The sequence below is a fragment of the Kwoniella shandongensis genome, chromosome 9, assembly GCF_008629635.2.
Source record: "Kwoniella shandongensis chromosome 9, complete sequence".
Classification (NCBI taxonomy): domain Eukaryota; kingdom Fungi; phylum Basidiomycota; class Tremellomycetes; order Tremellales; family Cryptococcaceae; genus Kwoniella; species Kwoniella shandongensis.
Window position 1 is genome coordinate 220691 of NC_089295.1, and position 26370 is coordinate 247060.

General features: G+C 49.2%; 6 protein-coding genes across 6 annotated transcripts; 4 read left to right on the forward strand and 2 right to left on the reverse strand.

Annotated features, from left to right (window-relative positions):
- Window positions 1-24: 24 nt before the first annotated feature.
- CI109_105029 (uncharacterized protein) lies at window positions 25-1611 on the reverse strand (the record flags this gene model as incomplete). The annotated part of the gene is made up of 3 exons (XM_032005521.1): window positions 25-300; window positions 380-1289; window positions 1355-1611. The coding sequence occupies 3 exons, from the start codon at window positions 1609-1611 to the stop codon at window positions 25-27; spliced, it is 1443 nt and encodes a 480-aa protein (XP_031860240.1).
- A 393-nt stretch (window positions 1612-2004) lies between these two features.
- Window positions 2005-6710, forward strand: CI109_105030 (uncharacterized protein; the record flags this gene model as incomplete). Its single annotated transcript, XM_065967598.1, has 22 exons — window positions 2005-2068; window positions 2168-2214; window positions 2276-3033; window positions 3091-3434; window positions 3484-3568; window positions 3631-3723; window positions 3771-3829; window positions 3884-4118; window positions 4167-4293; window positions 4344-4418; window positions 4475-4811; window positions 4874-4973; window positions 5029-5097; window positions 5216-5348; window positions 5405-5475; window positions 5528-5559; window positions 5625-5727; window positions 5778-5817; window positions 5878-5921; window positions 5971-6143; window positions 6208-6409; window positions 6479-6710. 22 exons carry the CDS (start codon window positions 2005-2007, stop codon window positions 6708-6710), a joined length of 3423 nt encoding a protein of 1140 aa, XP_065823670.1.
- Window positions 6711-7253: 543 nt separating this feature from the next.
- Window positions 7254-10156, forward strand: CI109_105031 (uncharacterized protein; the record flags this gene model as incomplete). Its single annotated transcript, XM_032005519.1, has 11 exons — window positions 7254-7755; window positions 7873-8136; window positions 8270-8363; window positions 8479-8743; window positions 8819-8884; window positions 8938-9031; window positions 9101-9242; window positions 9303-9386; window positions 9468-9520; window positions 9595-9695; window positions 9770-10156. 11 exons carry the CDS (start codon window positions 7254-7256, stop codon window positions 10154-10156), a joined length of 2052 nt encoding a protein of 683 aa, XP_031860238.1.
- A 649-nt stretch (window positions 10157-10805) lies between these two features.
- On the forward strand, window positions 10806-12869 carry CI109_105032 (uncharacterized protein; the record flags this gene model as incomplete). The annotated part of the gene is made up of 6 exons (XM_032005518.2): window positions 10806-11358; window positions 11465-11574; window positions 11659-11811; window positions 11872-12218; window positions 12283-12557; window positions 12622-12869. 6 exons carry the CDS (start codon window positions 10806-10808, stop codon window positions 12867-12869), a joined length of 1686 nt encoding a protein of 561 aa, XP_031860237.2.
- Window positions 12870-13938: 1069 nt separating this feature from the next.
- CI109_105033 (uncharacterized protein) lies at window positions 13939-19967 on the forward strand (the record flags this gene model as incomplete). The annotated part of the gene is made up of 26 exons (XM_032005517.1): window positions 13939-14861; window positions 14919-15210; window positions 15260-16282; window positions 16346-16359; window positions 16413-16419; window positions 16472-16514; window positions 16565-16592; window positions 16642-16675; window positions 16729-16793; window positions 16846-16969; window positions 17034-17108; window positions 17161-17313; window positions 17374-17382; window positions 17437-17547; window positions 17603-17690; window positions 17746-17964; window positions 18022-18240; window positions 18290-18402; window positions 18463-18625; window positions 18678-18719; window positions 18774-18991; window positions 19047-19113; window positions 19166-19346; window positions 19401-19484; window positions 19547-19650; window positions 19714-19967. The coding sequence occupies 26 exons, from the start codon at window positions 13939-13941 to the stop codon at window positions 19965-19967; spliced, it is 4653 nt and encodes a 1550-aa protein (XP_031860236.1).
- A 1645-nt stretch (window positions 19968-21612) lies between these two features.
- On the reverse strand, window positions 21613-22723 carry CI109_105034 (uncharacterized protein; the record flags this gene model as incomplete). Its single annotated transcript, XM_032005516.1, has 3 exons — window positions 21613-22143; window positions 22197-22496; window positions 22571-22723. The coding sequence occupies 3 exons, from the start codon at window positions 22721-22723 to the stop codon at window positions 21613-21615; spliced, it is 984 nt and encodes a 327-aa protein (XP_031860235.1).
- Between the last annotated feature and the right edge of the window lie 3647 nt (window positions 22724-26370).

Sequence of the window (26370 nt, forward strand, 5' to 3'; positions counted from 1 at the left end):
AGCACTTGGTTTAACACAGCTTGATCACCACACAATCTCAACATACCTCATCCTCCCTCCCCCTCTAACGATCTCCACGACAGATTTCCGAGCTTCGTCCGTACCACTACTCGTTACTCCATTCACCCCGTCCACTTTGACATCCCCTGCTTCGTCTGCTGTGACTTCGCATGTTACAGGAGACAGATAGCCTCTCAAGCCTAATCTTCTGAGCGAGGGGAGATGAGAAGAAGCAGGATGGAGAAGGGATATGAGCAATTTGAAAGTCAATTCGAAGCGAGGGAAAGATATATCGAGCATCTAATCGATTCGAATGTGGAGAATTATCATCAGCAAGGTTGTCTAACTTCCCACGGAGGAGAGGGAGAGCGGAACTTACAGTCAACACGATCAACTTCCTTCCTAATGCGCCAAACCCTCGACGAAGCGTATCTTCCCCCACGGCTCCAGACTTTCGGCTCCCAAATTTCACACCTGCCATTCCGAGCTCTCTCAATCCTGGTGGAAGGACAGAAACGAGCTTATCAAGATCGGAAGGAAGGGTTGAATATGCAAGATTGAGCGACGTTAGAGATGTTGACATGGGGATTTGACGAAGTAGAGTATGCGGAGAGGGATGAAGTGTGATAGGCAATTGGGTGAAGGTGGTCGAGTTCGACGAAAGGAGAGGTGTATCCCAGTCTACTTCGTCCTCGGGTGACGATGATGTAGTGTGGTCATGATTTAGAGTGGGTGAGGGCGAGTCATCGTCCGGAGGAGGATCAGCCAGGATGGATAAGAACGATTGATCGGTCAGACGAGAAGGATGAGACTCGGGTAATATCGATGCGGTGGCTAGTAACGCCGATTTGAGATGAGGTTCAAGGTACGACACTTGTTCTCTCAGAACCCTTCCAAGGGTATATTGTTCTTCCCTTCCTTCTTCCTCTCTCCATCCTGGTACTTCGGTCGTTTCTTCGTCATCTGCCTCCCCCGAAGAAGAAACGTAGATGATCTCTTCGTCTTCCAGATGACGGAGGACTACTCGAAAGCATAACTCCACAAGTCGCGGTTTCTGGACGTGCGAATGAAGAGAGTTCTTCGATGTCGCAAAGAGGGAAGAGGATTCTGCCAGCTGGGAAGTTGATACAGGTCGACTGGGAACATGTTTCGAGGAGGAAGATAAAGTCGCGGAGGTGGAGGATGTGCTGCTCGATTGGGAGGCACGCCAAGAGGGAGGTGGTGCAGGGCCAGCTACTGATCGAGAAGCTTGTCTATGAGAGATCCGTGATCGTCGAAGGAGTTCCGCTCTGTCCAACCCATTGCCTTGTTAGCTAGAGATATTTTCATCGATGGAAACGGCAGATGTACGTACGGATGAACCCCTCCCTCTTCTACATCTATCAAACCCAAACCTCCCCCTCCACCCGATCCACTAGCTATCGAAGTCGGCGGTGTCCATACCCTCTCCCCTGAAGCGATGATATGCGGAGGCACATCTCTCACGCTAGGTCGAAGGATCCTAGAAGTTGCGAGTAGGTCATTGACGCTCTTCGATTCCTTGGATTCGGATCGTTGGGGTGTAAGAGGGGTATGAAGGAGGTGTTTGAACGTAGGCACATGTTTTGGCATCGATCCGTTCTGGCCGCAGAAGCCCAAGACACTAGTGCGGTAACCACAGAGTCTATCAAGAAAGTAGGGAACTGAGGTTTAAAGGAGATGGGCGGTATGCTGAACGGGTTGTCAGTCTAGTTATCGTTGTATTGTTCGGATGGATGATTTTGCCACTTGTGATATACCCCGCTTTTGCCACGTGTTCTTTGTTACCCTGAGTGTTTTAGGTTGATTTACCCCGCATGCTATGATCATGGGACACCGGTGTACGGTGGATACCGTTAGCTATCACATCGCAGCAGCAGTGAGCCAGATATAGCACTGACATGTTGGTCCATTCCATCAACTCATCCTTCGTGTCGATATACATCTCTTGAAGACGTATATTGCAGGAGATCGAGTAACAGCAATATGAGCGGTATCGATATGGCTGCGGCCAAGAAGCATGATTATCCCCAGAGAACCAACGAAGCTAGTGAGTTGTGCTTGATCAGACCACAGCGTCTGAATCAAAGGGGTTGAGGGAGGACACGTATGTGAAGCCCAATGCTAATACAGACACTTCTGTCTCTAGGGTACAAGCATCTTGGCTCCACCCATGGCCGTCTTGATCAGTTCCTCGTAAGTCTTCTGCCATCTACAGATCGTCCAACACCATATTAATGAATCACGACGGCTCTAGGGTGGACACTATCGAGATTACAACCTATCGGCCCTTCTTTACGCCCACAAACTTGATGATCCCGAGCATGTCAAACTCGAAGTCTGGTCGGCACCCAACAGGTCCAAGCCCTCTTTCGAAGAAGCGAAGAGACAAGTCTACAAACCTGCCAAGAAGGGTGATTCCTTTGGACCAAGTTGGTCGAATCACTGGTTCAAAGTGACCCTTCATATCCCTAAAGAATGGTCAGATTACGAACGAGTTCAACTTGAGTTTGATTGTTCGGGAGAAGCGATGGTCTTTACCACAGAGGGTGATCCAATTCATGGTCTAACAGGTGGATTCGACGGCGATCGACGAGTCGAATTCATCGTCCCTCCAGCTGCGCGAAAGGCAGGCGTCGCACATTACTATATCGAAGCGAGCTGTAATGGTATGTTCGGTATCAACAACATGGACCCTCCAGACCAGAATAGGTACTACAAACTCAATTCGGCAGATTTGGTCGTTCCCAACCAGGAAGCTTGGAGATTGATGTGGGATTTCGATGCGATTCATCAAATCTATAACACACTACCTGGGGATTCAGCCTTGGCGAAGAAAGCACAATGGGTAGCGAACGAGATTATGAACGTGTTCGAGAGGGGTAGTCTGGAAAGTGTGGCAAAAGGGAGGAAATTGGCCGAGACGATCTTGGGCAAGGACTGGGAGAAACACGTCGCCGAGGACAGTAAAGATGCCGAGAAGCAGAAAGGTACCTTGTGGGGTGTGGGACACTGGTGAGTACCCTTCCTGCTTTCTGATAGACAGGTCCTGAAAGAAAGTTCATGTCTTAGCCACATCGATACCGCCTGGCTATGGCCATTCTCGGTTACACAGCAGAAGTCCGCTCGATCCTGGTCTACCCAGATCGACCTCATCGACCGGTACCCCGAACATCGCTTTTCTGCCACCCAAGCACAGCAGTTCAAATGGCTCGAAGAACTCTACCCTACCCTCTTCCAGCGACTCAAGGAGAAAGTGTCGGAAGGCACTTTCCAGCCTTTGGGTGCAACTTGGGTAGAGATGGACACGAACATGCCTTCAGGCGAAGCTTTGGTTCGACAATTCTTATATGGTCAACGGTACTATGAAAGCAGATTTGGGTTCCGATCGGAGACCTTTGTCTTGCCAGATACTTGTAAGTGAAGACCGCCAAATTCAAGGCATGAGCTTATACATCCGCGCAGTCGGCTATTCCAGTCAATTGCCTCAAATCTCCCGTCAAGCAGGCGCGCACAACTTCTTTACTCAAAAGTTGTCGTGGAACTCCATGTCAGTTGGTTCACGCTTGGACAGACTATCCTGAAGCCGGCTGACGTCTGCTGGATCATTAGCAACACATTCCCTCACAGCACCTTCAACTGGGTCGGACTTGATGGCTCGCAGGTTTTGACACACATGACTCCGGTGGACAACTATAACAGCCAGTGCGTTTCTCTAATTGGCAGTTGAGACATGATCTGACGTCGCTTAGGTGTAACATCGATGACATCCGACGAGGAATGACCGGACACAAGAATTTGGATGTTACGTGTGAGCCTGACGTAGGGCGAATGCATTAGGACCGCGCTGACCTCTGACCTACAGCACAATCTCTTCTGCTCTTCGGTAATGGTGATGGTGGTGGCGGTCCTACCCCACCCATGCTCGAGAAGCTCCGACGTGCTCGAGCCGTTGGCAAGCGATCTGATGCCGGAGGTCAACTTCCACTCGTCAAGATGGGTGGTAGCTTTGAGCAGTTCTTCGACTCTGTCCGTGAGGAGACAGTCGATGGAACTCGTTTGCCATACTGGCGTGGGGAGCTGTACTTTGAGTTGCATCGGTGAGTGACTGATTGCCGGTAGTCAATTCCGTTCTGATTCCATTTTAGGGGTACATACACCTCTCATGCTTCGATCAAAAAGGGGAACAGGAAGAGCGAGATCCTCATGCGCGAAGCTGAGTACGCTGCGACCATTGCGAGCTTGGTCGACGCAGACTATGAGTATCCCAAAGAGGTGAGTTGGTCCTATATCTGTTCCACGGCTCAACGCTGACAACTGCAAAGCGTTTCGATGCGGCTTGGGAGGACTTGCTGCTCTGTCAGTTCCACGACGTACTGCCCGGAAGTGGTATTGCCATGGTGAATCAGAACAATCAGACCGCCATGATGGAGTCTGAATACTGATATTGCATTAGATCTACGAAGATGCAGAGACAAAATATGCCAAGATTCAGAAATCCATTACTAGCATTCTCAACGAAGCGTACGCGGTGGTGTACAACGATTCCTTCCCGATCTCAGCGGATGCGCCGGCTCCCTCATCGACTCTCATTTTCGCAGTCAACAATACCCCTGGCTTGGCTCGACAAGAAGTCATTACAGCTCCGGTGAAGGCGCATCTTCAGCTTGAGACGAGGTCCGGTCAGATATCGAAGGATGGTCAAACGGCTTACGTCTTGGTCAATGCGACGAACGATTCGATGCCTATGATCGGATCGCCCAAGGGACTGTGCGACACGCCTCGAGTGACTGGTGGGTATCGTGGCGAAGTGAGTGAGGACATATATCGCTAACTTTCAGACATCTCGTTACAGTCACAAAGGAGAGCGAAGATATTTTTGTTATGTCTAATGACAAATTATCGATGAAGATCGAGGGTGGAAGGATTACCAGTATCGTCGATAAGGCTCTTGAGTGGGTGTCTGGCAGTATCGGTTTTTGTGTATTTCCATAATTGACATTTCCTTAGTAAGGAGCTCTTGCCTCCGAAGCAAACTGGTGGTCTGGTCATCATGGAGGACCACCCGAATTACTGGGAGTAAGTGAATCTTCCCATGACTCGTAAGAAATGAGCTGATCCTACTGTGATCTTGCAGTGCCTGGTAAGCTTGTGCATCGCACCAGACCTTCCCTCGCCAAGCTGACTTCTCCATTAGGGACGTGGACGAGTTCCACCTTGAGAAACAGACCCATCTCAAATTCGAGGGTTTGCACATCCAGGAAGCAGGTCCGCTACGAGGTATCGTGGGTGCCACGATCCAATTGGGTCAAAGCAGGATCGAAGTTCAGGTAAGCGACAGCCTCTTGGTATCCTTTTGATGTACTGATATGCCACCTTTATGAAGGTTATTCTGGATGCCGTTCCTGCTTCAGTCAAGACCGATGCAAGGAGTCTCATCCGATTCGATGCTGTGATGTGAGTGATATCATAAGGCGGGGTCGAGGCTGTTGGCTAACGTGTACGATAGCGATTGGAGGGAGAAGCATCAGTTCCTCAAGTGTGAGTCAACGTTGTGAGAAAAATTGTGTTCGATATGCACTTGCTGACAATGTCCGTTCGTTCAGTCGAGCTACCCCTTGATATCTACTCCGACTTTGCCACATACGATACCCAATTCGGTACCGTGGCTCGACCCACTCACAGGAACACATCGTGGGATGCTGCCAAGTAAGCTACTTCGTCTACTGCTTCAAGATCTACAGCTAATCATTGTTCAGGTTCGAGGTCTGCGGTCACAAGTTTGCGGATCTGTCAGAGGTAAGTTGTCGGGCAGTGCAGACTGTCCCGGACGAGGAGCTGACTAACGAAACCAATTAGTACGGATACGGTGTTGCTATCCTGAATGACTGCAAATACGGATAGTCAGTGCTTGAACATCTGTGAACCGATCTAAACTGACGTGTGACTCAGTGCTACCCAAGGCAACATCATGCGCTTGTCGCTTCTTCGAGCTCCTACTCAGCCGGATGCCGATTGCGACATGGGCACACATTCCTTCTCCTGGGCGATCTACCCTCACGCTGGCACGTTCCTCGAGAGCGATGTGGCTAACGTGGCCTATGCTTTCAACGCGCCTTTGCAGCGTGAGTGAAGCTGTTGGCCGAAATCACGATTGTGAAAACTGATATAACATCACTGGGTGATCAGTGAGGTACTCTACGCAGCCGGCTAGGATCGCCCTCAGTCCTCATGGTCTGTCGTCGCCGTTCAAGCTCGAGAACGCCCCCAACGTCATGTTGGAAACGATCAAGCGTGGCGAGGATGACGATTTCGTGGACGGTGGGAAGAAGACGATCATTCTGAGATTGTACGAGCATCTCGGTGGACACGCGAGGGCGACCCTCAAGGTGTAAGTGGAAAGGGAATTACCTTGATCCTTTGAAGAAGGAGCTGATACCTGTCAACATTCGCGCTGCAGTACTGGTCTCACGGTCATCAAAGCGGAAATCGTCAATATCCTCGAAGATCATGTTGAGAGTCTTAAGATCCACTCGACGTCTGACAAGAAGGACGAAACAGATGAGGCGAAGGAGAGCAGCAGCGTGGCTGTCAAGTTTGATTTCAGAGGATATGAGATCAAGACTATCCGCTTGACGCTGGAGGGTAAGAAGTCGAAACGATCTTCGGTCGGTTCATGGGTCAAAGTGTAAGGAGAGTGTATTTCTTTGAAGATAGTTGTGAATCTAGTCTGAGCCCAGTCTGATATCGTATTGTATGCGCTATCTTTTCACGTTGTCGCCGTAGTTGGAATGCAATGCTATCTTATCTACTTGTACAGTACCCCGGTTCTCCCTAGTCGGCCATGCTTGACGGCACTAAGTATTTTGTACTATTCTGCACGCCGGCGATTCAGCTCCGAACGGGGAACGGGGAGTTAGAATGTCGGATATGACCGTGCCGAATCCGATTCGATTCAGGGTCCATTGAAAGATGATCGCTATTTCAGGAGTCTGGGAATTCGGGTGTGATGCTAAAAGTGGATCGTGTATTCCATCGCATTTGACCGAAATGAAATGAAGAGAAAACGTTAAAAGTGTTCGTTCATCTCGTCATGTGTCGTCTGAGCAGTGTGATTTGACTCTGACTCGATAGATATCGGATGAAGTGCGTCTCGACTTGATCACTTATAGCTCTCATAAATATAGAGGAAAAGTAGACGTAGAAGGGTAGATTGACAGATCTCCTCGAACGACATGTCGAATAACGAGGATCAGTCTTCCGATTATACCACCCATCCCGAGGTCCCGCGACCCAGCTCATCATCTGACGGATTTCGAAATACGAACTCTACACCTACCAGTTCAAGCTCAACACTTATGGATCTCAACGGATCGTCGACGTCGACGGGGTCGGGTTCGGGGTCGGGTTCGAATGATGAGCAACGTACCTTTAGCGGTAGTGGTGCTATCAAAGTGAAAGATTACGAACCGACGACGAAGATGAGTGATGATGAGATAATCCCTGTATCAGAGGCAGGACCTTCAAGGCGGAACTCCATACGTGTGGGGGAGAAAGGCGTGAATGGGGATGAGGATGAAGGAGAAGGGCAAGAGGAAAAGGGGACGATTGTGCAACAGGAGGAAAAGCAAGAAGTAGAGACGATCGATGGACGACCGAAAGACATTTATGATAGATTTACAGAGAGTCAGAAGAAGAGAATCTTGGCGGTGGTTGCTTATTCAGCTATCATAGCTCGTGAGTGTGGTTCACATCTTGAGATCTCAACCCTCTCAACTTTCCGCAACTTCCCGAGTTCGACTATCTTCATTGACCTACGCTGACATGCACCCCTCTGTGTGTGTGTGTGTTCAGCTATGACATCCTCTGTATTCTTCCCGTCCATCCCGCAAATGTCAGCAGATCTACACACCTCCGCGTCCGTCATCAACTACACCGTGGCGGTATTCATCGTCACGATAGGTATCGCACCGGTCATCTGGTCACCTTTTGCCGGGTTTTATGGTCGTCGTCCGATCTTTTTGGCAAGTATGCCGATCATGGTGGTGGCTAGTATCGGAGTGGCATTGAGTAAGAATGTAGGAGCGTTGATTGGGACTAGAATATTGCAGGGTATAGGTGAGTTAGACATCCCTTTTCCACTATGGGGTGGCGGGCCAAGGAAGCTTCCCAGGCTAGTTGTGCTGTGGTCTCACAAAATAGACCGATGGTCATGTGTTGTCATACTGACGCCGCCCTGTGACCTTTTTAGGCAGCTCTTGTTTTCTCAGCGTTGGTGCGGGCTGTGTAGGCGATATCTACAGACCGACAGAACGAGGTAGGGCGATGGCTACGTTCTATGCCGGGTGAGTCGCGCTCGACTTTCAACCCTTCCACACTGTGCCCGGCCCCCTGGCTGCTACAGCTACCACATGGCTTCTGCAATGGTCCATTTGAGCTGACATGATGTACTATACGTAGCGTCCTCCTCGGCCCCGCCATATCCCCCATAATAGCCGGTATATTCACCGAATACACACCTGCCACATGGCGATCGACGCAATACTTCCTAGCAGGATGTGGAGCTCTCTCTGTCGTCCTCACCCTATTCTTGCTCCCAGAGACTTCACATCCGCCATTACCGCATACGAAGTTGAAGGAGGAACAGGGGAAGAAGTTTGTTTGGTACTGGTGTAATCCGTTCTCGTCATTGGGTTTGGTCAGATGGCCAAATGTCGCTGCGGCGGTGAGTTTGCCTACGACGCTGCTTCGACCGCTTCTCCCTCTTGGAAGGTGTTGCATGCTGAAGCGTCACTTGTAGTGCTTCATCTCCAGTGCGGGAATGCTGGATACATACTGCTTCATCGTTCCTTTATCTTCCGTCTTTGTGAGTTCAGGAGATCCACATACCATACCCGTATGTCGCTGACAGCCCCACAGAAAGATAGATACAACATCCACAACGCTGCTATCGCAGGTTGTCTTTTCTTAGTCAGCGGCGCAGGCAACATTCTAGGTTCCAGAATTGCAGGTCGTGAGTGATCCTTTCATCTGGGACATCCTGTGGTTAGGCTCGTGCTGCTTGCTAAAGCTTGAAACTCAGCTTGGGCCGATCGCGTTGTGAAGCAATATATGGCTAAACGAGGATATCGTCGTCCGGAAGATCGATTACGAGCAGCTTTCTTGGGGTTTGGCGTATTGATGCCGTTGTCAAACCTCGGATACGGCTGGCTTCTGCAAGCGGGGTAAGTGCCCTTTCGTCACGATAGATTGATCAGTCGCTGATATCAGGGTCTGCAATATAGCAAAGGAGGGATGGCGCCGCCTTTAGTGTTTCTGTTCATCAATGGGGTTGCGCTCATGTTAGCTCTGTCGCCGTTGAATACCTAGTAAGTGGGCGTGACTAGGCCTATAATGCACCAAAAAGCGAGAATGTTATGTGATGCTGACAATATTTCGGTCTTTGACAGTTTGATAGACGCAAATCAGACTCGCAGTGCAGAAGTGATTGCGGCCAACAATTGTAAGTGGTGTTCTTCTTCCAAAGAAGAAAACAACATTCTGTGGAGTATCCCGCTCATGCTTGGTACGAAATAGGCATTCGGTATCTTTTCGCGGCAGCAGCTTCAGCTTTCATCCTACCGTTGGCCAATGCGATCGGTTGGGGTTGGACCATGACCCTGTGTGCGGGTGTGGTGGTGAGTGAAAAAGCCACCGCAATCAGCCATGAAGCGGAGCTGATCTCAACCCATCCCCCCCCCTGTGATTTCAGTGGATCGCAACCATATTCCTATACCTCCTTTATCGATATGGCGATAAATGGCGAGAAGCTGCAAACGTACGATATGGAATAACGAAGAAGGAAGCAGATGAAGAACGTACCGATGGAGGTAAAGATGAAGAAGAAGCAGTAAGAGGCGAAAGCACAATCTCTCGTGTCCCAAGTGCGGAGGACGTTGAACACGAAAATGAAAAAGTTGGAGAGATTCAGAGGAACCCTTCGACTAGAGCGTCTAATTTGACCAGAGCTAGGAGTAGTTCGAGACCTACACCGTTGAGTAGGGTTAGTACGAGGAAGGGAGAGGAGATGCCGCCTGTGAAAGAGATGTTGAAAAGGACCGTCAGTCTGGGAGGGGCATCAGTACATGGTGGTGGGTAGATTCGGAATCCGACATTGTAGGTTAGAACAGTCTTGCATAGCCGTTGCTGGCGTGTATCAATTATCATGTATCGTCCTGGAATAAATGATGTTCAATCCGAGGTGTTGGAAAGTTCATCCTTGTGCGAATTGACAGCCTGGGTTTTCACTGTAAAGGCCTCGCTCGGCCCTTGTACCCGTATTACTCCTTCTTTTACCCTACAGAGAGTAAGCTGACCGCTCACGAGTATTGCTATAATCGACTGATAATCCGCTTAAAGCAATCCAGCTCGCGCTGGTAGACGGAAAGCCTAAGGTTTATGATTGCTTAACTCTCAAATCATGCGCCGGCAAGCTTGCGATTGGCCAATGCCACATTGCATTTGGGTCAACTGTAACCACGTGGTTAGGCTGATCTACGGTGTATTTTCGGTCAAACGCGCGTTTCGGGAGCCCAGCTCAAGGACGTCCTACTGTCCATCACTTTGTGCAGATAGGATATACACACACTCACAAGCATACACTCGCACATCACACCTGTTCGCCGGATAGCATAAAATATCAGAACACATCGTGACGCATGATCGACCAAGCTCCAAGCGAATAGATCAACAACTTTTGACCACGTCGCGTCCTCCTCTCAAACCTTGTTTCAAACCCCACCCCGCCAATGACGATAGCGATTCGGTCGAGTTGTTCACGTCGTAGTGGTGGAGGAAGAGGAGGAATATTAGTTGGATCAATACGTCCTCGAACGAGAGATAGATTGCAATATCCTCGTCGTTCGATTAGTCAGAGTAGTAGCTACTACTCAACTTCTTTATCTTCACCATCATCATTTTCGATATTCCCCTCATCGTCTTCCTCTTCAGGATTGTCATCGAGCTTCGGATCTTCATCATCGGTATTGACAGCTTCGATACAATCTCGAATACACATATTCAACATGTCTCGAAGATATAACAGTACCAAATCTACCTCTTCATCAACCAACACCTCCCCACCATCTCCAACACCACCATCATCAGCGTCAGCGTCGACATCGAAGAGTACAGCTGCACCTAGTCATAATCACGAACACTCTCACGAACATGGACATGGACATGATCACGATCATGGGATATTCCACACGCATGCTCATGATCATTCAGAAGGAGCGGAACAGCTCATGCAGGCGCTGTCAAGTGGGAAGTTAGACAGAGGAACTAGGATAACATTACTTGGTGAGTCATACATACTCCCTTGCGTTTGTACCTCACGCTTTATCAACCAGCTTGGAATGCACCCATTACGGGGGAAAATATGACACTAACGAATACTTGATTTTAGGACTGGGGAGTAACGTTCTCTTGACGATGTCAAAGGGTTTGGCAGGGTTATGGATGAACTCTGCGAGTTTGCTGGCAGAAGCAGGACATAGTCTGTCGGACCTGCTGGGCGTGAGTGAAATCGAGATATACCGAAACAGAATCTGTCACAAGCCGACGGACGCTGATTTTCGTGGTTCTTCCTACTGGAAATAGGACTTTGTCACCCTCGCAACATGGCGGATATCGAGGAAGGCACCAACAGACGCTTTCCCTTGGGGTTATAGCAAATTTGAGACATTTGGAACGCTCAGCGTTAGCGTTATCCTGGTTGGAGGAGCTATTGGTATCGGCTTGCATTCTTATCACGTAGGTGACACTTCAACATTGGGCTTCAACCAAAATACAGAGCTAATGCATCCAACTCAGCTCCTCCTTCAAACACTTCTTCCCTACCTCGAAACCTTCCCTCCAGGGACATTCTTCAACTCGCTCGGTCACCATCTTCCAGCCTCCGTTCCCTCACCTCTTCTCGAGCTGTTCCACTCTCATGGACCATCAGCACTGCCACACGAACATGGCGCGAGTGAGGCTTTGGCCGATCATGCTGGACATTCGCATTCACATGACGTTGCAGCGTCATCCGGAGCTATTTTGAATCCACACGCGGCATGGTTCGCACTTGCAAGTGTGCTCGTGAAGGAGTGGTTGTACAGACTTACGTCCAGAGTAGCCACAGAAGAGCACAGTCCCGTGTTGCGAGCGAATGCTCTACAGTAAGCTGCTGTCAATCACTGGCACGGTAAGTCACACTTGCTGATGAATATCAACCTATCTCAGTCATCGTGCGGATGCCCTCACCTCACTCGTCGCTCTGACTTCCATCCTCGGTTCATCGTTGGGAGGATACCACTTCCTCGATCCACTGGGCGGTATCGCCGTCTCCTTCTTCATCCTCCAACAGGGAATATCCTTGTCCAAAACGGCTTTCCTGGAACTGCTTGATGCGGGAGTTGATGCGAAGACCCAAAACGCTATCGAGAGAGTGGTATTGAACATGGTAGATCACAAGGAATTGTTGGGTATCAGGAATGTCAGGGGTGTTAAATCAGGTGGTGAGCATCGACCCTTCTTTCACAACAACTCGAGTGATCATCGTTAACATGTCGCTTGTTTCAGGCCAAACAAATCTCGATCTGACGATTGAAGTTCCCCCTCTGATGAGCGTCAGGGCCTCGCATGCTGTTGAGCAGAGAGTGAGGGAAGCTGTCATGGCTGCTCGGAAAGAAGTGCGAGAAGTGAAGATACACGTGCATGGGGACGAGGGAAGTTTGAGTTCAGTCGGAATGGAGACTGGGTCAAAGAGTACTACTACCACTACCACTGCTGCTGGTCCCAAATCAGATTTTGGAAGGGAAGGTTGTTAAGTCTCAAGCAAGCATGTAGAGGACGGAGACGGACGTGGTTGTATCGGCATCGGAGGCGTCTCGTAAGAATGTGACGACCACTTTGATATGCCAAGAAGTATTGTACGATCGTACGGTCTAGATAATATCGATGGAACGAGATATCTATGCCGGGCCCCGAAACGGACCCCGAGATATAGCATCAGGTCATCTTATCGTGCCACTCTAAACGTCACAACTTTCGGCTCCCGTTATACAATTCTCGCCGACGGCGTGGGTTACTGCGGTTGACATCACATATAGTCATACATCAACGCAATAATTATGTTTGAATGCTGTTAGGTGTATGCGTGGTCACTCGGCCCCCAGTAAACGTTATGATTGCAGAACAACAGCCGATTATGTGGAACTGTGCTTGGCGATTTATCGAAATCAATGGGTTTGTGGAAGATTACGGCATCAGAAGCAATCAGTTGTCATAGACACAAACACAGATACATCCTACCGCCGGACGCCGCTGAGGTAAAATGGTAAAATCAACAAAATGCGTCGCACAGGACAAAAACCTTCAAGGGCCATTTGGGATCAGGAAATCAAAGCGTTGTTTGCGGCGACATCGGTTGGACGGCAAAGGGGTCAGTGTGAAGGGTTCGATCAAAGGGTTCGGTCGAGTACAGTCGGTGTGGTACCATGCATCGTGCCATGTTGTATCTCGCATCAAGTCGATTTAAAACTGTACTCGAGTATAACCTTAAAGGTGGGATTAGGGTTTAGCCGCCGCCGCCGCAATTGGCCGTCGGTCGAGTTTGTTAGGTGTTTACCAGAAATATTAGCTACTAACAAATTGTCCCCGACCGGTTGACCGATGCTTTCGTATGCTTGGCTGATTTCGGCTGATTCAGACTCAATAATAATTATCAAAACACACCTCACCCAATTTGTCATCCTTTCTTTCCCTCTTTATCTTCTTTTATCCATTCTTTCCCGCCCCACCCCGCTCCTCGGTCGGTATATACAGGTCCTCGCCATCGACAACACCGAAACCGATACCGACATCGACATCGACGACAACGACAATACAACGATCGACATGGCAGACGGCAGCCAAAACATAGCGCCGGCTGCGCTCTCACTCGGTGCACCGATCGACGCCCCAACAGCCCATTCGGATCCGAACCACGCGAACACAGCCCCCACCACTACCAACCTCGAGTCCAACGCCATCGATGCCATCTCAGGCGGGAGGTCCAACCGGATCGCCTCTGAAGGCCATGGTTCTTCCTCTGGCAACACCTTGAATGACGGAGAGTATGAGAAATCATCTCACTTGGCGGCCACCACGGGTGAGAAGCCCAAGAGGACCTCCAACGACTCGTCGCGAGACCTCGTGGCAGAGCTTGAACCCCACCATGTCTCTGTTCACAAGGGTAAAGCAGAATTTGCAGCCCTTGAGAGGAAATACTCTACCCTCTCTCAGAAATCCACCGATCTCCACCGACCCACCACTCGTCATTCCGTCCGATCTTTTGCCAGACCCGAACGTGTCATCTCTCATTTCTCGCAAGCCGATGAGGAGAAGGCCAAGGCGGAGGAGGAAGAATTCAACCTCATGGAAGTTCTTCGACACGGTAGAGAACGAAGAGATCAGGCTGGTATCCACAACAAAGCCGTCGGTGTGGTGTGGGAAGATCTCGAAGTCATCGGTGCAGGTGGTATGAAGATTAATATCAGAAACTTCTCTTCCGCCATCGCCGAACAGTTCATCATGCCCGTCATCTCCGTCCTCGGTCTCTTCGGTTACAACCCCTTCGCACCCAAGCCCAAGACTATCTTGTTCAAGAACTCTGGTTTGCTCAAACCCGGAGAGATGTGTTTGGTTCTCGGTCGACCTGGTTCCGGTTGTTCTACTTTCCTCAAGACCATCACCAATCAACGAGATGGCTATCTCGAGGTGAACGGTAATGTCGAGTATGCCGGTCTCGGCGCGAAGGAGATGAAGAAACACTACTCGGGGTAAGTCCAGTCTTTGTCCAGTACTTGCGAGAGTCATTGAGCTGATTGTTGTCGCAGTGAGGTTGTGTACAACATGGAAGACGACGACCATCTCCCGACCCTCACTGTCGCCCAAACCATCCGATTCGCTCTTTCCACCAAGACTCCCAAGAAGAGAATTCCCGGTGTCTCCAACGAGCAATTCAGAGAGGACATGTTGAACCTCCTTCTTTCCATGCTTAACATCAAGCACACTGCCAACACCATCGTCGGTAACGCCTTTGTCCGAGGTGTTTCCGGAGGTGAAAGAAAGCGTGTCTCCATCGCTGAGATGTTCTGTTCCGGTGCCACTGTTTGTTCGTGGGACAACGTAAGTCTATGCCCTCTCATCCCGCGGACTCGTCGCTGACAGCAAACAGTCCACTCGAGGTCTCGATGCCTCCACCGCTCTCGACTACGCCAAGTCCTTGCGATTGCTTACCGATATCACTGGCCAAACCACTTTCGTCTCACTATACCAAGCCGGAGAGGGTATCTACGACCAGTTCGACAAGGTCCTTGTGCTTAACGACAGTCACGTAGCTTACTTCGGTCCTGCCAAAGAGGCCAGGCAGTACATGATGGGGCTCGGTTACAGGGATCTTCCCCGTCAAACCACTGCCGACTACTTGTCTGGTTGTACCGACGCCAACGAGCGTCGATTCGCCGATGGAAAGGATGCCGAGTCTGTGCCCTCCACTCCTGAGGCTATGGGCGAGGCTTACCTGAAATCTGAAATCGCGGCTCGTATGACCCGAGAACGTGAGGAGTACAAGGCCCTCATGGCGCAGGATGAGTCCGCCCGAGAGGAGTTCAAGCAAGCTGTGCAAGACCAAAAGCACAAGGGTGTTGGCAAAAACTCCCCCTACACCGTTCCCTTCTACTGGCAAGTCGCTATCATCACTAAGCGACAGATCACTCTCAAGTTCCAAGATCACTTCGGTATCTTTACTGGTTACGCTACTGCTCTTATCATCGCTCTTATCGTCGGCTCTGTCTACTTCCGACTTCCTGAATCGGCTTCCGGTGCCTTTACTCGAGGTGGTCTTCTCTTCTTAGGTCTCTTGTTCAACGCTCTTACCTCGTTCTCGGAATTGCCCAGTCAAATGATGGGCAGATCGGTCTTGTATCGTCAAAATGAATATCGGTTCTATCGACCCGCCGCCTTCGCGGTCGCATCCGTCTTGGCCGATATACCTTACAACGCCTCGAACATCTTCATCTTCTGTATCATCCTGTATTTCATGGGTGGACTATATTCGTCAGCCGGAGCTTTCTTCATCTTCTTCCTGTTTGTCTTTACGACATTTATGGTGATGAGTGCTTTCTTCCGAACTTTGGGTGTCGCCACGACAGATTACAACACCGCCGCTAGGTTGGCAAGTGTTCTGATTTCTTTGATGGTAAGTGAATTTGGTGATAATGCGGCGACGGTTACTGATGTTATTGCTACTGGACTATGATAGGTCACATACACTGGGTGAGTGACAAGCGTTGTGTATATGTGATCGTCGCTGACAAACCATTTTGTAGTTATATGGTACGCCTTGACGAGCACGTCAATCGATATTCATTCACTAACGTCCTCACAGATCCCAGTTCAACGGATGAAGAGATGGCTGTTTTGGATTTTCTGTAAGTGGAACGTGCAATTGTGCCTTCTACTGAGCTGACAAGCGATTTAGACCTCAATCCATTGTCATACGGTTATGAGTAAGTACAGACTTGGCGGTCCGTGAGTCGTTAGCTTACAGCATCATAGATCCATCTTTGCGAACGAGTTCTCGAGGATCAATGTAAGTATCTTTGCTCAATCTAGCCTGATGTTCACGCTAACGTCATATCGTAGCTTACTTGTGACAACAACTACATCGTTCCTCGAAACATTCCTCAAGCCGGTATTACTGGCTATCCGTGAGTTTGAGTCGCCTGTGAAGCAAGGAAACAGTTCTAAAGTCGGTCGCAGTGACACCGTTGGCCCCAACCAATTGTGTGCTCTTACAGGTAGTGTTGCCGGAGAAGGTAGTGTCAGTGGTACACGATACATGTCCGCGGGTTACAGTTACGAACATGCGCACATTTGGCGAAACGTGAGTTTTGTGCTGGCTAAGTGACCTTCGATACCTCCCGCTCATCAACTTTCGATATCAACAGTTTGGTATCCTCATCGGTTTCTTCATTTTCTTCATGATCTTGCAAATGCTCTTCGTCGAGTATCTGCAACAAGGTGTAAGTCCAAATTGTGCTGAGAGTGGGTGTAGGTACTAAGACGCACATGTAGGCGAAACACTTTTCCATCAATGTCTTCAAGAAGGAAGACAAGGACCTGAAGAAGAAGAATGAGCGTCTTGCAGAGAGACGTGACGCTTTCCGTGCTGGTGAACTTGACCAAGATCTGTCAGGTTTGCAGATGCGACCTGAGCCGTTCACTTGGGTAAGTCTCGCTACTGTTTGCCATACCGTGACAAAGTGCTGACTTGACTGGTAATTACAGGAAGGACTTGTGAGCTCGACGCCATCTCCGGACGTGGCCAGTCATACTGACGATTTCATATAGAACTACACTGTCCCTGTTCCCGGTGGTCACAGGCAATTGCTCAAGGACGTTTTCGGTTACGTCAAGCCCGGAACTTTGACTGCTCTTATGGGTGCCTCTGGTGCGGGTAAAGTAAGTAGACTGATCTTCATTCTGTTGGATACATGCTAATTAGAATTGATTGTAGACTACTCTTCTGGATGTCCTCGCTGCCCGAAAGAACATTGGTGTCATCTCGGGTGATGTGCTCATGAACGGTCGACCTATCGGCACAGGTTAGTCGGATCCTTTTGACGCAATCTGGGTTCTTAGCTGACTCGATTGTCGCAGACTTCCAACGTGGTTGTGCCTACGCTGAACAACAGGACACGCACGAGTGGACCACAACTGTTCGAGAAGCTTTGCAGTATTCGGCATATCTTCGACAAGCCCAAGATGTACCCAAGCAGGAGAAGGACGATTACGTCGAAGACATCATCGAGCTTCTCGAGTTGCAAGACCTGGCCGATGCTATGATTGGTTTCCCTGGTTACGGTTTGTCTGTCGAAGGTCAGTCGATTCGTATCACTTAAGCTTCCATGGCTGCGCTGACAACCCGGACATCAGCCCGAAAGCGTGTCACGATTGGTGTTGAGCTTGCTGCCAAGCCGGATCTTTTGCTCTTCCTCGATGAGCCTACCAGTGGTCTCGACGGTCAAAGCGCTTACAACATTGTTCGATTCTTGAAGAAGCTCTGTGCTGCCGGTCAGAAAATTTTGTGTACTATCCACCAGCCTAACGCCTTGCTTTTCCAATCTTTCGACAGGCTCTTGCTTCTTCAACGAGGTGAGTTTGTATGCGTTGCGTGGAAAGACTTCGCTGATCTGAGTGACAGGTGGTGAATGTGTTTACTTCGGTGACATCGGACCTGATTCAAGTGTCTTGATTGACTACCTCGAGAAGAACGGCGCAAAGGTTCCCGGCGATGTCAACCCCGCCGAGTTTATGGTGAGTGTCCATGTTTTAGTTTTTTCTTCGTGACAGGCCTAAGGCTGACGGCGATTGCAGCTCGAAGCTATCGGTGCTGGTTCACGAAAGAGGATTGGCGGTGATTGGGGAGAGAAATGGCGCAACTCACCTGAGTTCCAACATGTCAAGGAGGAAATTCAGCAGCTCAAGTCCCAGGCTTTGGCAACTCCCGATGACGGCAAGACCAAGCACACCGAGTATGGTGAGTGACAGTAGAAGAGTTGTTTGTCTCTGTGTGCTGACTATGAATATAGCTACGAGCTTCATGTTCCAGCTCAAGACCATGCTTCGCCGAAGTAAGTGAATTGCCAGCCAAGCTTCCTACAGAGTGCTGAACGTTACTCCCTTAGCCAACGTCGCCTTGTGGAGAAACGCCGATTATCAATGGACCCGTCTTTTCGCGCATCTCGCCATCGCGTTGGTCGTCACGCTTACCTTCTTGCAACTCGATAACTCTCTTGCGTCCTTGCAATATCGAGTTTTCGCCATCTTCTTCGCTACCATCTTGCCTGCTTTGGTTCTGGCTCAGATCGAACCTCAGTACATCATGAGCAGAATGACTTTCAACGTAAGTGTTGACTGCACCTAGTTGAAATATGACTGGGCTGACATTGTGAGCTCAGCGAGAGGCAAGCTCCAAGATGTACTCGTCCACTGTCTTCGCTCTCACACAGCTCTTGGCTGAAATGCGTAAGTATACATCTGGACCAAGGGGATTAGCACTTGCTGACGTGTCTCATAGCCTACTCGCTTGTTTGCGCTGTTGCCTTCTTCCTTCTGCTCTACTATGGTGTCGGATTCTCTTACGCCTCGAGCCGATCCGGTTACTTCTTCTTGATGATCTTGGTCACTGAGGTCTACTCCGTCACACTTGGTCAAGCCGTTGCTGCTCTTTCGCCCACTATTTTGATCGCTGCGCTCTTGTGAGTAATCATCATAGGCAACTTAGGTCCTATGGATGCTAATATCCACTTCAGCAACCCCTTCTTGCTTGTGTTGTTCTCGCTCTTCTGTGGTGTTACCGCTCCTCCTCCAACGTTGCCTTACTTCTGGCGAAGCTGGTGAGTGCTCACGTCACTTTCTGCCGATATGGGCTTTGGTACTGACATGTGGATTGTAATAGGATGTACCCATTGGACCCTTTCACACGATTGATCAGCGGTCTCGTCACCACCGGTTTACAAGATCAGTCGGTCGTGTGCAAGCCCGAGGAGTACAACGTTTTCTGTGAGTGTCTCTTATTCCGGTTCTCATAAAGTGATACAGACATTGATGGTCGGTTTCTTACAGCTCCCCCCGCTGGTCAGACCTGTTCTCAGTGGGCCGGGAAGTTTGCTCAGACCATGGGGGCATACATCAACAACCCCGACGCCACTTCTGACTGTCAATACTGTCAGTACTCTGTCGGACAGAGTTTCTTCACCCCTCTCGAGATCTCATTCTCGACTCGCTGGAGGGATTTCGGAATTTTCATCTGCTACGTTGTCTTCAACATCCTCGTGTTGTTGGTCGCTGCGAGGTTCTTGAAGTGGCAGAGGAGGTAGTCGGTGTGCGACTGAGTGGATGTTCATATATAGATAGATAGCTGAGGGGGAGATTGAAGTGTGGCTTATAGATGATGTTTCCGTGTAGCGGACTTGACTCTAATCAGTACCTTATAATTCGTAGAGTTACAGGAATTAGTGCTTTGGTAGTTTCCAATAACAGTGATGACATGGACATTCATCGCTGCAGCGAATAGCGAGCTCGTCGCAATCTAGACCACAAACGGATTCGGTTCTGAATTCTTCGGTAAAACCCTTCGTTGGTCTGCAGATGTTTCTCTGAAGGATCTAGACAGCTTGAGAGCGATAAAGAACAGGGGTCAATCAATACCCTCAGCATAAGGGCGCCGCTTATGATTGTTGTGGAGACTGATGGAGACACGGCGCGCGATGGACATCTTTGCATGAATCGTTGTTTTCTCACGCGGATCTCAGCGCTGTTCGGTTTGTGTTATTTTTATACTACGCTAAGCGAGTGTCTTTGTCAATCACAATAATAATAAAAGTCGATACCTGAACGGAATCTGATTTCGACGGAGAAACAGATACATAACCCTAGATATATGTAGGTAGGTAGGTAGGTAGGTAGGTAGGTACACCTCTATCGATTGTGATGAGAAAGAGCAAGAGAAAGAGAAAGAGGCGCCGTAGTAGTACAGTAGTCCGCTAATGTTGATTTTTCTGCCAAGCTTTATTTAACTCGTGCCCAACCGATATGATTATGATATGGCAATGCCGATGACGATGTGATGGACATGTGCGCAGTAGGGGTTACGTTACTTTTGTCTTTCTTTTGTGTTTTGTGTGAAAGGTGGCTGTCTCGATGATGGCCACGATTTTTCGAGTGGAGTGTTAGTGGTTGAGCATGAATGACACCCGCTGAAGGAAAGAAAGAGGAACATCCCGCCCGCACTGCACCGCAAGTTACCCAGGTAGAAGTAAAGTACAGCTAATATAGTTTCAACAAACATACCGTACAAATGAAAATGAATGTCACCTAGCGTGCAATATACATCTGCGCTTGAGGCGAAGAAGAATGAGTCTAGTACACATGTACACAAGTAATGTACACATGTACACACATGTTAGTTAGTTTACTAGTAGTAGTAGTCATAATTACGCTTGTCTATCTATCTGTTGATACTATACGCTAGCTATAGAGTTCAATAATGCCGTTGCCAATGCCGCTGCTCCAGATACGGAAAGCTCGGACACAACAGACGGACGTAAGCGGTTTGTCACCCGTTCCAGTACCTTGTCGTGGCGCTGGAGACCATCAGGCCTGTCAACTGCAACTCAGACCATATGTATGAGTTGAATATACAACTAACGACTAACTCATGGTATGGTTATCGGCACAACAGTTTGTGTTGCTCTTGGCCACCTCGCATCTCGTGTGTCATTTAATTTCGATGCATTTGCTTGAACATATACTTAAATTATCCTATCCTAACCTATCCTATCCTACCGATTGACCGCGACAAGAGACTATGTACACCTATGTAAAGACCCGAGGAGAAAGAAATATAAAGCGTATATGTTAATAAGATACCGGAAAAAGTCGATGGATGGGACACTGACACGACGAGACTGGCCCTCTTTTCACAAGAAACTACAATGCAATTTCCCCGTTGCACGAGATTGCTCAGTGATCCTGACGCCATGGCTCAGGGGGCTGACCAACGGACGAAGAGTTCTCATAGTTGACTGACGGGTAGCCCATCGCCCCGGCGAAAGGTGGAGGACCTGACTCGGGACCCCACATACCTTCTCCCTCACCTCGTCCGTAGCCCATTCCCTCAACGTTGTTGTACATTTGCGATCGGGGCAGTGCGTGAGGAGGAGGAGCGGTAGGCGCGTAGAGGTGAGACTCATATCGGACTGGATATCGTGACTCGATTTGAGTTGGACCATTCGAGTTGGAGCTCGAATTCTGGTTGGGTGTAGACGTGGCAGAGCTATTTCCGTTGTTCGAAAGCGAGTGGACTCGAAGATCGGCAGGGAAAGATGAGGAGTTGACGTAGGGCGAAGTGGAAGGCGCAGAGGATGCTGATAGTACACGGTTTCGAGATCCGCGAGGTGTTTGCGAATAGTGGTCTACACCGGGTTGGAACGACGAAGAGCTGGAAGAGGCGCTGTTCCCTTCAGGATTCGGTGTAGATTGGATCGAAGCGTTCTGAACAGAAATGTCAGTACAGCGATAGACTTCCACAAAAGCTCACTACTCACAGTGGTCATCGCTCTGGCGTGTCCATGAGTACTACTGCTTCCTTGCCTGGGGGGAGGACTCTGAACTCCTTCCGGTCCTGGACCATCCTGTCCTCCATAGGCGGATCGTAACGAGTAAATCTGTCTCCGCAAATCGGCATTCTCTTCTCGTAGGTAATTGTTTTCCGCCTGCAACTGAGTAAACTCAGGTGAATGAGAGGTGATGGGCAGACGCGAAGGTCCTGGAGGATAAGGTAGTTGACCAAGTTGTCTTCTTGCATCTTCTAGTTGCACAGTGAGTACCTGTACCGACTCTTCGAGCTACAACAGGCACAAACAACTCCGTAAGTGATGTTCTACATCTTACGATAGAGATGTCGTTGCTCTCTACTCACTGCCTTGACTCTAGCCTTCTGCTTCTCTCTATGTCTCTTCTGGGCTTTCGCGTTCCTTGTTCTGCCATCGAGATCGTCCATGATGAAGCTGTCGTTGGAGTTGCCCTTGAAACCTGTTATCAATGCTTTTGATGAGAGGGACGACGGCGACATCGAATGATGTATCGATTATAATAGATGGGCGGGAACGTGATATATGTTTGGCACAAGCAATGAGTGAAGTGTTGATTGTGACAGGTCAGGTTCTTGATCGCGACCTTTGGGTGATGGAGACGGCCGAGTATTTGATCCCTTTTGTCCCTGTTTACGTTGATCCCTAATGGGTGACTGGGTGGCGTAAAGATAACGTTGACGTGGGTCGGCGGTTATAGATGACTGTGGGAGCGAAAGGAAAGATGGAAGTCCGAGAAAAAAACAATCACGCCGAGAGGAAGGCGATTGGATGTTTGGGACAACAAGACTGGTTGGTTATATATGGTTTACGGCTGCAAGTTCCAGATCTCTGGATAGTCCGAACCGCGATGTAGACAGGATGCGGATGCGAGTACGACTTTAGACAAAAGTCAGACTTGCTTTCGGTTTTTGATGGTTGTCACTAGTCTAAGGGACAATGTCAGCGTCGGTGACTAATTCGAAATGGGAGATCTAAGGAAAGAAAGCAAGGAAAACAAAGTGAAGCGACGTGTGGGGAAAGAACAAGGCGGCGGTCTGATGCCAGACAGTCACCTAAAGCTCGCCTAAACCGAGCCTGTATCTCAGACCTCTACTTCTTAAGCCGAAACCCAATGAGATGCAAAGAGATTGTAAACGAGACTAGGCCGAAATGAAAGGGTTTGCGTACGACTACCCATCTTTTACGATAGATCCACCGGTGCCGACAGAATGTGGAGAAAGAAATGGATGATTGGTGGAAGAAGTTGGATGGATCGCAAAAAGGACCATATGGAAACGCTATGAACAGAACTGTGGGAATCCACGGAGGAACGTGACTTACGATATAAATGGTCGTAACAATGCCGAGAGGCGAATGAGCCAAGTCCGTAATGAAGTCGAGGTGGTTGTCGATGGGGTCTAAAGTAGCGCAGAAAGTTGTGGTTATGCTGAAGAAGACACTAAATCGAGAATCCAGACTGGGGGGTGGATGATACTTTGACAATGTTGAGTAATGTTGCGAAAGAAATAGATGTAATGATGTGATTGAAAGGTATCAGGAGTCTTTTTATGAATCGACAATTGAAGGTAGTAGCCGGTGTTTATATACCCAACGTAAAGATAGATAAAAATCTACGGGTAAGGATCTCCTCGATCACGGCAACTGATAATGTCTGGGGGTGGGGGTGCGAAATACTGCGAACAACGTCACCAATCGCTACCGTATATGTGGGAGGAGAGGAAGCAAGGTTTCAAAGTATCTTGTTGCTGAAAGAAAGCGGGAGAAGGACTTGGTATAAGTTCGTGCCGGCGATTCGATTGATTTGAATGGCACGATCAATTCCAAGATCTGATCTGAGGGTCCGTTTATTGATGAAAGTCCAAGAGAAAGGTAATCTACTCGTTTTCCTGGTGCATACCCCGGTCTCTGGTCGTCGTCGTCGACGTTGCCGACGGAAGCTCTTACTCCGTGGAATGCATTCGGGTTACAACCCCTCACACGCGCACACTTGTCACTGAATCCGAAAAAGGCTCTGTTCCCCTGCATGAGGCAAGGGAAGACCACGTGGAGAAGGGAAGGGAGGGAGGTGGTAAGGGTGGCAAAACAGAGAGAGGGCGACAGATCGGATATTGTGCTTTGGTTGGTGACTTTGTGTTCCTCCACAATGTCTCGCGCGGGTTTTGAGACTGCGGATAGCTGTCTTATTCTATGGACGATCGAGCGACAGACAGGTCATAAGAGCGAGGCAAGGGGGGCGCGGGGAAGAAGCATTCCTGGAAAACGGTATGAGAGCAGAAGAGAACGAGAAAACGAGTAGGAACAGCTGTGAGCAGCGGGGGATACAGGCGATGCCGAATGTGAAAAATAAAAACAAAAATAACAAGATTAACCAAAGCGCTAAAGCGATCGGGGTGACTACCCTGACCCTAACATCTTTTCGTGAATGATATGAACTGCTTCTCCTCTTCTGCCCTCGCCTCTCCTTTTGGCATCTCGACATGTTGCCCATGTGATGCCCCGGTCCTTACGCGATACTTGTTTCTCCCCTGTCTCTCTCTGATGCCAGCGCTTCTTCTGCCTCCGCCTGACAACTTGAAGTTTAGCAGTAGCATTGGTGCTACCAGTGGTTAATTGTAATTGATTGCAATTTACTTGATTAGCCAGTTAAATGATACCCAACTACGCTACATGTGGTTTGGGGGCTTGAGTTGTATCATATACCAATAAATACTAATCCTGGCGATCACGGAGGCTACGCGCGACCCTGCAAATCAAATCAGATGCATGAAACGGGGGGCTGCGGAGTATATGCAATGTATGAATGATGAGTATGTGTGTGTATGTGTGTGTGTCGCCTCTGTACCTGGAGGATTTAAACGAGTCAGGGTAAACTCTTTGTTGTCAGATTAAAAAACAAAACAAAAAACAACGGTGTTTGAACTGAATCACACTTGACCCGCAGGAAAATGCAAAAAGACACAGTGGTCAAATCGCCAATAATCTTAAAATCTCCGATTTGACATCACTCCGAGACAAATGCCGTTCACAGAACCCTGCACGGCATGACACACTGCGTACCTATCATTTGCAAATCCCCCTCTACCCCGAAGACGAGAAAGCTTTCGGGGTAAATGAAATGTCTCTCCCCCTCCCACCCCTTACCCCCCTTGTGATCCATTCACAGTGACCCTGACTTACGATCTTTTACGGTATCCGACGATCGAGCGGTATGGTAACGACGATCGAGTTGAACACAGACACGGTAGTCACGAGTACGTAAGCATCTTTCCCATTCCTCTTAACTTAATCACTCCGAGTACATTTCCTTGCCTGTCATCAGATTCAAGCATGTCCACTTTCAGGCTATATTTTTGATTCTGGCTCCGAAGGCTCCGAGGGATTGGACCTAGACCTGCTTGCAGCTCTTCTAACAAACGGTCGATAAAACACAACTAGGGTTTAGCGCATTCCACGAGGATTCGTGAAAGGACCTGCTCACAGAAGTCGAATCATAACTTTCTGGCTGGTCGGTCTCACCACCGACGAACCCCAGCCCAAGTGTATGTATTACACAATCGAAAAGGCCAACTTCGCCTAGTGTCGAATTAACAATATGAACGAAATGAATGTGGGAGAAATGAGCTTCTCTCGGACAGTGGCTGAATCACTTAATATTACGAACAGCTGCAGTGACCACCTTAGTCATCCATTCTGTCATTGTACGGAACGTACCTCGTCAAGTTGTCGGGAGAGTAACTCATCCCACTTGTTTTCTTCTATGCGGGTACAACTCCTGACGGACATTGTCCGCCATCATCATCAAGTTTGCCGAAGCGGAACTCGTCCGCTCGCCGATAATACTTGGTCCTTGCAAGACTAGTGCCTATCTACAGTGGGTTCAAGCGCAGGTGCTAGTGTGACCAAGACAGGCTATGCTTGTCAGACTGTCTCTGTGGACCAAGGCCGTAGCATTGTGATGCATAGGATACCAGAGCGGACTCTGCGTTGATCCACTTGAGCGGGCGGACTGACACCGATCAAGCGGTTATTCTACCGAGTGCTACAATGCACTGTTGTCTAAGATCACGAGGACGTGCGGACGATATAAAGTATCCTTGTCATGCCAGGGCGGAGGCAAGACTGGCGA